This window comes from Cariama cristata, unplaced genomic scaffold (genome assembly GCF_000690535.1).
Source record: "Cariama cristata isolate BGI_N322 unplaced genomic scaffold, ASM69053v1 scaffold9137, whole genome shotgun sequence".
Lineage (NCBI taxonomy): Eukaryota > Metazoa > Chordata > Aves > Cariamiformes > Cariamidae > Cariama > Cariama cristata.
The window spans coordinates 20558-32494 of NW_009624896.1; the positions used below are offsets into that span (position 1 = coordinate 20558).

The 11937-nt window shown below is 38.8% G+C and overlaps 1 protein-coding gene across 1 annotated transcript in view; it reads right to left on the reverse strand.

Moving 5' to 3' along the window:
* Window positions 1–11937, reverse strand: part of ARHGAP8 (Rho GTPase activating protein 8) — a gene marked incomplete at its 5' end in the record, with an annotated part of 43769 nt that overhangs the window by 10176 nt on the left and 21656 nt on the right. The window contains 2 exons of the mRNA XM_009703366.1: window positions 1–37; window positions 701–778. The exon at window positions 1–37 is cut by the window's left edge and continues 116 nt beyond it. Of these exons, the coding sequence (XP_009701668.1) occupies window positions 1–37; window positions 701–778 (115 nt within the window). The remainder of the gene's footprint in view (window positions 38–700; window positions 779–11937) is intronic.

Genomic DNA, 11937 nt, shown 5'->3' on the forward strand with positions numbered 1-11937 from the left:
TGGATATCATGATAATCATCAAAATTCACAGACTTGCCTAGAAGGACAAAAAGAAGAAAAAAGGTGTTAAATCATATGTTTTACTTTTTCTTTAAACTACTGCTTTAAAAATATTTCACACTACATTTTTAACAGAAAACCTCTTGGCTTTCAGCTGCTGGTAACTCCTGGCATTTTATTTTTGTATTTTTCATGGAGTTTTATTAATCTTGCTATAAGAGATTCCCCCCATAAAGGCATTTCACAAAATGACTATACGGGGAAGTCAGTGACTTTCAAAACTACTTCACTACATTTCATAAATTATTAGGTAAAATTGCATTTCTTTGCTATAACCACAGAAAAACACCAGAGGCAAAATGACACTGAGACATTGTACTCCATAACTACAGTAAAGTACGTAAAGGAAATACAAATATTTATGAAAAAATAGGCCATTTTTGACTCAAATCTTATCGTTAGTTAGCTGCTACAGATTTTGTAAGCTCTGATCTGACATCAACTGATGACTTGCTATTCAGTAACCGTTAAGTGCCTGTTGCTATCTTTCAGGTTTCTGTGTTAGTGCTCTTACTATTTTGTAACAAATAGCTTTATGATTTAAGTAATTATAAGAAAGCTAGCATTTCTGCTTCACCAACAAAACCAAGATCAACAAAGCCCTCCCACTATTACTGGCAATGGTATGATGACCGCTTACCCTGATTGTAGAGTTTCTGAACATCTTTGATAGTCTGGATGCTGGCTGACCTTCTGAAGAGGCCCTCTACATGTAGTCCTGAAAAAACAATGCAGGTGTCATCTGTAAAAGCTGTCACTCTTTGGTTTTTCTCTATAGGTTCAGTTGAAAACAAAAGGTTTTGGGAACAAAGCCACTCGATACACCTGTTTTTTGGAAATAAAATCCTCCAGAATAGAATGTAGGATCAAATCATGTTTCAGCATTGCCGACAGCAGCACTTTCTTTAACATGTCTCATAGAAATACTACCACCTTTCCTTAAGTGTTTTTGAGTCTTGCCAACTACAATTTTGCTTTAAAAGTAGTTTTCAATTGCACCTAATGACATAGAAGCAGGAGATTTAGATTCACCAGGCTGCTTATGTACCCGCTCTCACTAAGCATATCTGCAGACTGAGCCCTAAACCACACCTGTAAATTGGCTATTCTCCTTGTCTTAAACCTTTAGCAAGCTAAAGGGGGTATTTGCAAAGATTCCCTAAGCTCCCTCTTCTGGCAGTGGGGGAGACAAAATCCTTTAGGCTCGGGAATGTTGCATAAGATCTTTGGACGGAGGAGCCTATTGCTTATCATTGCAGGAGTACTGGCCTCCCCAGCTTAAAGGTAGTTTCGAGGCAGACCATTGCTCCTTCCATTTCTCTCTCTAGAAGTCAGTGGGACTTAACATTCTGCCTGCCCATGGTACTTTGAAATACCTGATTCTAGCCTTGAGGTACTTCTGAAATATTTATCATAAATCTCCTGAATGGTATCTATCTAATCCGCTTTTATGTTGTGGACTGACTGAAATCTGACTTCAGCTACAGAGGAAAAGTGTCAATAAAATGCATGCAATCAAGGATCTAATTTGGACCACAGCTTTCAAGGTAAGTTATTTATCTTTATTATCATCCAAAACAGGATGGGGACAGGAAGCGTTACTTTTCTTGAGGCTTGTGGTACTCAGGCTTGCTTTTGAGTTTGATAAATTCCTCATTTCCCTCTCTCTTTCCTTCTCTCCAGTTTGTGCTGTTCCTTCCACCCAGCAGGTAATGCAATTTGGCTCACGTAGTCTGAATCGGAGATTCCTACTGGAAGCAGAGTAATGTAAAACATTAGCCTATGCTAGTCTGACAAAACATAAAATTGCTGACATTTTGAGAAGGGTGGTAGACCACCCACTGACTTGGTGGGACTGCTCTACGTTTCTTTATGTGAGTGTGGAAGACCAGATCTTTCAGCAGGCAAGTAGCCAGACTGAAATCAATGTTTGTGTATCTCAGCTAAAGGACACATGCATCTATTTGCACGATCAAGAATCTTCATGGTGTTCTAAAAAAATTTTGAGTTATACCTTAATGAAAGATACTCATTCTTGTAAATTCACCCAGATGCATGCATATTTTATACACAAAAAATTAGTAAATTAATACAAAATTCCTTAATGAACCTATTCCTTACAGAACAGCATTTAGTACTGTTCATATGAAGTCAGTGTACTAAAAGAATTGATAATGTAGTATTGAAGTAAATTTTCATAGACATGTTTCAGAGACTTTTGCAACGAACCTCAAGCTCTATGGGACAGCGCTCCACTGACTAGATTTAGAGGCTTAGCTGGAGTTTAGCTGAATACAGCTCCTAGTTACTTTCTAAGCATTTATGCCCTTACCTGCTAAATTCCAGATCGAACATTAAAACTTCAGCCCATGCACTCAGTTGTGGAAGGAGTATAACACCTCAAACTACAATATCTAAGAAGGGCATGTGTGGCTACTAAAGGAACCAAATGGACAATAATTATGATCTTTTTGACTGCTTGCTTTATTCCCGATCAGATCATGTTTCAGTTGAATAAAGTTATGGCAAATAACATCACTGTAGTAAAACCGACCCACTAGATGTACAGCACAACCTGTCTAAAGACATGGTTTTGGAAGTGGCAGCTGTGAACAGCTAGCTCTTCAAGGCATTGCCCTCAGCCAACAAGAAATACAGTAATTTCCTGAGAATTTGCAGAATTTTACGCTGGCTGTCAGTGGATTAGAGGTTTTGTGTAGAAACAATTCTTTCAGAAAATGGACATCATAAACGCTTGCAATTCAGTTTGCAGGAACTGGTTTAATAGTTAATGTTTTAATCTGATGTGAATCTCACTGTATAAACTACAATGTAATAAATATTGATTTTTAACATGTTTATGCCTTTATTGGCTAAGCTTTCAAGAGTCTAATTAAAGACATTAATCTGCAGCATAGACAGCAGCTGTACTTGTCTGGCCCTACACCCCACCAATGTTACTGTAATGGCACATACACTAAGCTCTTGTTGGATGTGTTTTTTGGAGGGGGCAAAGCAACTTTTATCCTCATCTGCAGAAATGTGGGATACCGGCGATACCTGTGCTTCTTTCAGAATTCATTTAACAGGTCAGCTGAAACCAAATCAATATACAGCAATTTGTTTGAACACAGGTGGCAACAAGCCAACTACCAAAGCAGATGTCTCCAATCTTTTTAACATTTGTGGGCAACCTATCCAAATGACACAACTCTAATTAAATGTAGGTTAGTGCAGTTCTTAGGAAAAAAGAAAAAAGCTATATTCTTCTTCTAAAGTAAAAGAACTGCAACAGCAAAAGCATCTTTTTTTGCATTAAAAACACGCCTAGATCAGAAAATAATACATTATAGCAATTTTTAAAATAAAGCATGGGTCATAACTTCAGTCTACTGGTAAACAGAAATATGAGTCAACAGCAATTATGCTATTGAAGGGGGAAAATGATGAGCCTGGGTACAGAGACAGCCCTTTTGCAATACATTTTTCTGACTTCTGTGATGCACACGAACTGAGGAGGATACTTTTTTTAGAAGTCTGTAAGTCTATTAATTGCTTTCAGTGCTTTCTGTGTTTAAGCAGGGCAGAGGAAAGCTACCTGAAAACATGATTTGAACAATGGTGTTTCCCACACCATATAACCTGAACAGCATTAGCATATGCCCCCAACTGGGGTCGCATAATAAGGGATGGGAAGGAGGAAAGGGACCTGAAGCCTCTCGTTGGTTATTCCACTGAGATGGATACACACACAGCCTCACACAGTCAGGAAATACTTTCTCCAATCCTGTCTCTTCCTTTTCAGACACTAGGGGGAAAAAAAACCCAAACAGTTCTTGGAACTACCATAATTAAGCTAACACAAGGTGCCCACGCTAAAATAAAATTAATCACTTTGTCGTCTTCTTGCAGAAAAAATACATGCCAGAGCTAGTTACAGGATGAGGAAACAAAATTGGCTGAAGACAATCCTGGTTATTACAGCTCAAAGCATTCATTTTTGTCCTTTTAAAAAATAATTTTGAAGTAGCCTATTTCATTTTTGTTAGTAGTGTTCTTCAATCAAATCCCATTTACACCATGACTCATGTCAGCTGTCTCTTTAAAGAGAAATTTTTTGTGTGTGTGTGTACAAGTTGAACTATTTTGCCATTAATAGCATGGGTAACACAGTCCATAGAGAATACCAACCCTGGAGCAGCAGTGCTTGCCAGAGCACTGCTAGGGGATGACTGCCATGAGCAGCCCAAAGCCTGGGCTTTCCAGTTCTGGTAAACACACAGCTGCATGTCACTCACCTACTATATCAATGCTGCAGAGCCTCTGTTGAGATAACTCAGCACAAACTGCTCCCTGCCCCTCACCAAAAACCCCACAGATAGATGGACAGACAGACACAGAGATCAGTGGACTTCTGCTACCTTGCACTAAACTCTCCAGACCAAAAAGAGCAACATGTTATTTTCAATATTAAGTGAGATACAGAAAAATGTAGTCTGTGACTAGTGAAGGAGCCATTCAATGAAAAGTGATTCTGCAATTGAGAACTTAACTGAGTAATTATTTAAATGTCAGTAATCATAAATGGAAACAGGCAGGCACTTCATTCCACGTTGAAATAAGATGGCTTTTAGCACAGTAGACAAAATTTCACAATGCAATGACACAACTGTGTCACACTCCGAATTAATAAACTGTTGCTAAAAATACTTCACTCTCCTCTACCCCCCCGATCAGTTGTCCCACAGGAAAGGCACAGAAAATCAAAACTGATAAAGATAAATTAAAGCAACACATGCTGTCACATTGCTGCAAACTTGTCAAATAAAGAGAGATGAGAAAATTACATTCTTTTTCTTTCAATCATCCTTGATTTGAGGGTTGCTGGCATCAAAAACCTTTGTTAATTTGTCTGCTTTCAGAAGAGAAATATCAAAGAGTGAGCATCTGAATTCCTTCTGTCCCAAATTGAGTTTGGAAATGTTTCTTTTGACTGGGGTCCTGCCAAGTCTCGGGAAGCGTCCATCCTGACTTGGAAGCTGTCTTCATTCTCATTAATATAACCAATTTAGATGTCTTCTTGCAGATTACCTAATTTTAGTAAGATTCCTTTTTAAAAATTAGAACGAATTTATTTCTAATACGAGGACTAATGAGTTTATAACATATTTTAATTGTCCATCTTCAATGTAACATCCTAAATGCCCAAAGTGGTGGCAATTGTGAATTTTTATGCTTAAGACAAATTTGAGGGTTTGGTTTTTTAAAAAAAACTAGAATACAGTACAACTTTGAGGAGGAGACTGCACAGCCTTCCTTTCCCTTGTACTCTGTGCAATGAATACAGAACAAGTGAGCGTGATGTCTCCAGTTTGTAAAGATGATTTGCACTGCAAGAATGTGCACAGCAGATCAAGGGCGGAAGGGAAGAGAAGGGACAGTTCCAGCCCTGCTGAAAAGCTAAGCAGTAGCACCAAGGATGTAGAACTGTGCATCCTCCACAGAACCCAAAGTGTATTTGTGTCCTTGCAGTTTTGAATGGCATAGACTCTAGCTTTTGGATTTATGAATGAATATTCTCAATTTACACTTGGCACCTCTGAAGATAATTTATTTACAATGCCTGAGCACCAAAACCACAAACTGTGCTTATTACAAGGTTCATTTTTATTTGATGGCACACGAACCAGTCTTGGGATTTATCTCATCTCCATAACCCTGGGTAAAAATATTCACATGAAAACAAAAGAGCCAAGAACTCAGAAATGTTTATATGGCCAATGTCAAGCTTTGCCGGTGTTGCATTTTTAAAAAATATTTGATTGATCACAAGAAGTGGAGGCCAGGAGGCAAACTCACTAAGCTGCAGCAATCCAAACATATTCAGAATGCATAACCATCCATCTCTACCCATTCTGACTATCACCACCAGGATGTATTCATTCACATTAAAAAATAGAACCAAAACTTTCTCCATCAGCAAGATTTGTTGTGCTTCATGGAGGGGATGAGGAGGAAAGATTAATCACTGTTTACCACTGCTTCTGCTATTGAACAGATAAAGGACAGCTTTAGTTGTCACTATAATCATACCATAGGAAATTTACTTTATCATTAAACTTCTATAGCGTGGTTATTACCACTTCATTTAGAAGTCTTCGTCTTCACCCAGGACTCTACTGTGGTACCACAAGACAACACTGAACAGCAATTTTGTGCTGCAAAGCACTTCCAGTCAACAAAAGAGATGAGGTAAGAGAGACAGACTCAGCAATGGTGGGTACTGCAAGATAATGTTCCTATAGGGAACAGCTATCTTTTCTGCTTTATAATTCTGTAGTGCGATTCCTTCACTGTGAGTTTATTGTTCCATCACTTCTGAGTTGCTGCTGATCTCACATCGTCTCTTTAGTAATCAGTTCTCCATGCAATTTTTTTGTAGCTGTTTCCTTATTTGGCCGCTTCTGAGAACGCAAGTATTATCAAATTTTGGAAATTTTAGTAATAATGCCAGCAGATTAGCTTTGGTTTTAAATTGTTTACAACACAAACATGTGGCTTATACCTTTGAGGATATTCTCTAAAACATAAAATATATCAAAACTAATAATCTTTCAAATTGGTATTTTGCAGAAGATCAATACAAATGACAGTGTTAACATTTGAGATAGGCTTGAGGAACACTCCTGCCCTTTGTAACCTGACATCTTCATGCAGTTCTGAACAGGGCATTTTATACCCACCTTTATAATTAATCAAATAAATGTTCCCTTAAAAACTGTCTTCTGACCTCCAGCTGTTGGGGGGCTTGCAAACAAAATATGGATTTTGCCATGCAGTTTTATTTTTAATGTGTGTCAGTTAGTACACTCAAACTGTGGGTCAGAGTTTAAAAACTAAGAGAGCATGGTGAATTGTACTAATACTGACCTAAACAAACACCAAAACCACCAGCCACACACCATCTGGCTTTTATCACAATAGCTTATATCCAGTCTGTAACCTGCTTTTCTAGAAAAAAAGGCACACAAGTAAAAGACACAGAAGGGAACTGCTGCTCTGACATCTTCTTAGATTTTAAAAGCAGAAGTGCATTTCTGAATCCTAAAGCCTACAACAGATAAAACTGCCTTGGAGGCTGGGCAGCTCTGAAGTGAGCAGGGCTCTCCCTGCCCTGCCTTTCTCAGTCCACATGGGCAGCACCAGCAGGTTCAGCCCCTCGCACAACCCTGTCCCTGAGCATTATGGAAGCTATACGCACAAAGATGCATCCTCCATAGCATGGCATTACCTACATCCTGGTTACCAAATCGTTGGTTAGAAGTAACAGCCCCCATTTACAGTTTCACTTCAGCACAAAATAGGTTGCTAAGGACATGTGGGGACATATTAACCAGAGAAAGAAAACTACTACCCTGTGGCATAAGTCAGGCTTCATAGAGAAAAGGGCCTTTGAGCAAAGCATTGAGATCATTACTGCCAAAGGAATGACACCAGGTTAGAAACACTTATGAATTGTTCTGACAAGAGAGTGAATATTTAATTAAGCAAGGTAATTTCTCACGGCATAGTAGAGAGAAGGTAGTACACACACACACAAAATCTTATTTAGAGCAAGTCAAGCTTTGCATTTATAAACTAGACAGATGAACAAGTTGTGGTTTTGAGGCTGAGCACAGAAAAAACGTCCTCTGGTTTGCTGGTTACTATAAAGATCTAGTCACAAACGTGAAATGTTAAAACTTTCCTTCCTCTTTGGCCTGACTAAATCACCAGTTGGGTTCAGGATGATACCAACATCTTTATTCTGAAATTGAGAACACTTCTCTGGTTTAGTGCAGAAGATGACCTCTGAGGCTTAGGCTTAATGAGATGATGATTTTCTCAGATACTCAGAACTCATTTTAGGAAATCAGTTCTTCCCTGTGAAGGTTAGCAGGAACTGAAATTAAGCATTTTTAAAATTCTGTATTAAAAACTTTAAAAATATTTTTCACTCTAAAATGGAGCTAAAATGAACATGAAATGGCTACTTTCTCTTCCTTTCTTGAAAAAACAACCTGAAAATTATTATAGAAATTAAGAAACTTAGTTTATTGTAATAGTGTCTGAGGCATCAGCCATAATAGATCTCATTTACACACTACAAACAGGTGTAGAAGAATCTCAGCTTTCAGTAGATTCTTTAGTCTCTGTTAAGGTACTGGGTGACTTACTAACTGGATCCAGTGACAGTCATCTTGCTCAGAAATAGCCATCTAAATATGCAGTTGGATAAATACATGAGGAATAAACCCACATTCACTGTCATAAAGTTAATTTCACTGTTGGGGATGAGGACATGCTTGCTGCTGTCAGAGCCCACTCAATAACTCTGTACAAGGAGGGGAGTTTTGGCTCATTTGTACAGATGAGGATGTCTCCATGCTGGGAAGAACACTTCTGCAAACAGTGTTGTCTGAAACTGAGGCAGGAAATTCAAACATCAAGGAGGAAAATGTGACATGAAGCAATCTGACAAAGGGATGGGAGTCATTAAGATGAAAAAGACTGGGTGAACTGGTAGCATACTGTTGCAGGCTGGTGCGTAGTTCGAATACTACCACAGCTCCTGCATCAGATCTGTTCAAGAAATAAGAGCCTAAGCAGTTCAGAATGGACTTAATAGATGTCAGAGGGTCTCTGATGTTTCCAGAAATTTTAACCCTTGATAAAACATGATTTTGCAGAAGCTTTTGTGATCTAAGTCAGAGTTTCAGAAACTGATTTTAGGTACATAGATGTGAAAATGGAGCAATGGGAGGAAAGAGTGGAAATACTGCACCTAGGGTGAAAAACAAAACCCACTCCTTGCTAATTCTGTGAGGCTGGAAACTATGCCAAAATCAAATGGAATAGGGTAATGACAGTGAATTTTTGTCACTTCCGGAAGATGAACTGAAGCTCTCACTGTGCTCACGGCCGCGTCTGGAGTGCAAAGAACGCTGCCAGTCAGCCTCCCGGGGCTGTCAGCACGGGAACCGACACTCGCTGGAGCTGATGGCAGGATTGAGATATTCCAGATTTAGAGAAAGAGTTAAAATCATAGCAGACAGCAGGTACAACAGATACCTGCACACTTATAATCAAGTGCAAAAAAAAAAAAAGCATGTCTATCACCTACTGCTTAACAGCCTTGGCATGGCAGGTACTTGGCTTTCAAGCATCAGCTGGCTGAGAATGTCAGAAAACACTCCACCTGACAAGCCATCTCTCCTTAGAAATCTGGTTTATGGAGATCTCCTTATGACAGGGAATATGACAGCTCTGAGCAAACCTGGGCTTGGTTGGAAAGTATCACCGTTGACAGAGCCCATGCTCTTCCTTCCTGGGGGTGCAGAAGGACAGAGAGCTGGGAAAGAATGACATAGTCTGGCTAGCAAGTGCATGGGCTGGACTACGCATCGATGGCCAGCATTACCATGCCACTGACTTGCGCAGATGCACAAAGTAGGACAAGGGCTTTGTTCAGGAGTATCATCAAATTTCCTCAGACACTATCCTTTATAAACTGTGCTGATACTGCACTGAACAGATGAATTTTTAGCCAAAAAAAGATGAAATTTGGAGAAAACCCAAGGATGATTACTGCTTTCAGAATAACAAACATTTCATCTAGGAGAAATTCTACAATGACAAAGTTGAGCCAACCCTTTCTTTTATCACAACCATGAGAAATAAAACTTGCTATTTTTTCCCTGTACTGCACATTTGGCGTTGCTGCTTCAGAAAACTGTGGGTATCTGAGCCGGACTCAGCAACTGTTGAGAGGGAAGAGTATAGGACTGGTGCAATACTGATGAGACAAAACACCCAGAAAGAACAAAAGCAAGACATGGAGGAGGTTTTGTGTCAGATCAGTGCAAGAATTACTAGCTACTGGTTGCTAGCACAATATAATGATGGTCATAAACCTCCTATTTCTTTAAAAATCTTTAAATAGGTCCAAGGAAGTGCCAGATATGCAAATCCCTCCTCCCAAGCACAGCCAAAAGTTTAAATCAATTAACATTTTAGTGACTACGTTTTCACTCAATTTCTAAATAATAACAGCTGTGAGAAGTAATGATGCTAGTGCACATTCATCCTCATTTTAGCTCTCTTGACTCCTGTGATTAGTGAGGAAGAGGTATTTGCCTATTAAGATAAGTTAAATATATGTAAGGATGATTGTTTCATAACAATTTAAAACATGAAAAAGTCTGGTTTTCGTCTGCAGATGGGGCACGCACTGATACACTACACAAGCTCTAATTATCCACTTACAATTATAATTACAGGGACTGTCTCAAGCTGCCACTTGCCTTCAACATTCTTAGTAGTGAACTATTTACATTCCCTGTACCCAACCATAATATTTGATACAAGTTATACCTGCAAAGTTTTCATCATTAGCACCAGTCTGGAAACAGCACATCCAAACAGCTTTATGGGCTTGAGTGCAAATCCTGAATTTGGACCAAGAGGCCTTCAAGAAAGTCTATTAGAAACTCTTCATCTACTGCAGATCAGTAGATACCTTTAATAGCAGAACTGGCCCCACTCCAGTACCTGGCCTTGGCTGCTGCAGGTATTTTGACGATAAATCAGCAATTTCAAGAGGCAAGGAGCTAGCTGTTCTGTACACAAGCATCCCTATAGATGCTATGCTCCACTGCTTGCAAACTGTAAGCAGGTATCCACTGCAGTGGCTATCTCTCTTATTCTCCTATGCATATCATTAATGAGCTTCACTCAAGGTATGAAACCCAAACAAAAATAAATTAGGCAGTTATTTAATATTCTTATTTACCATGGAGGAAGCTAAAATATGAAGGAGCATAGCGTAGTAATGAGGGCAAGACACTAAGTGTCTACTCTGTCTTCATTTAAATCAGTATGATATTCCACCGATTTAAATGAAGCCAAGATTTCTCCTGAGAATCAGCAATAAAGCTGAGAAGCAACCTTTTTCTTGCTCCCCACCACACTTTGTCTTCACAAATGTAAAGCCTATTCAGAACAAGATTTTAAACAGTTTGAAATTTCTCACTTGGGGTTCAAATGAAGTCAAACTCAGACCAAACCCTACTGGCAATAGTTAAAATGAACAGAGATCAATTCTGCACACTAATTGAATATTGAAAGCAAAATTTACCTTGTTCAGAATGACAGCTCAAGGATGCAAATTAAGAACTGGGAATATTGTGGGATATAGGTTTTGGGTGAGCCTGAATATAGAAGAATATAATTTACTCAAAATTCATATTTTATATTATTTGTGTGCTGTCAATACAATTAGCTCTTTAAATGAGGAAAATCTCAGAAAAAACTCATTTAACAGCAATACAGAGATCTGAGCCTGGTTTTTGTCTTAAGAAAAATCATGCTGATCCTCAAAATTTGTTCAAACATTAACCAAACTTAATGGTACATTAAACACCAGTGATGTTGGTGTTTGGTTTTTTTTAAATAACTGAACCAAACACATTTTGATTTTCTTCACTTGACACACTTATTAAAAATTCACACCCTTCTTTCAGGGATCTCAGGAATCATTCCCAGTTCTACCACTGTGTAATGTTGTGCCACACATACCTGTGTTACGCTCTGTTTCTGTTCTGTCACTTGAGATAAATGTACCTAGGCCATAGATTTGGTACTGCAAGATTCAGCAAACATTTGTGAAACTCTGAGGCCTTGGAGCACAAAGGGCTATGAAATATTGCTTTGATTGCCTTAAAAATCAGGGATCAAAAGTAAAATCACATTACACTGGGAAAAGGAATTTCAAGACTGCAGCCTTATCTCTGACTTTCTCCTTCCATGCGCCTTTGTCCCTAAGTAGGGAATACAGTG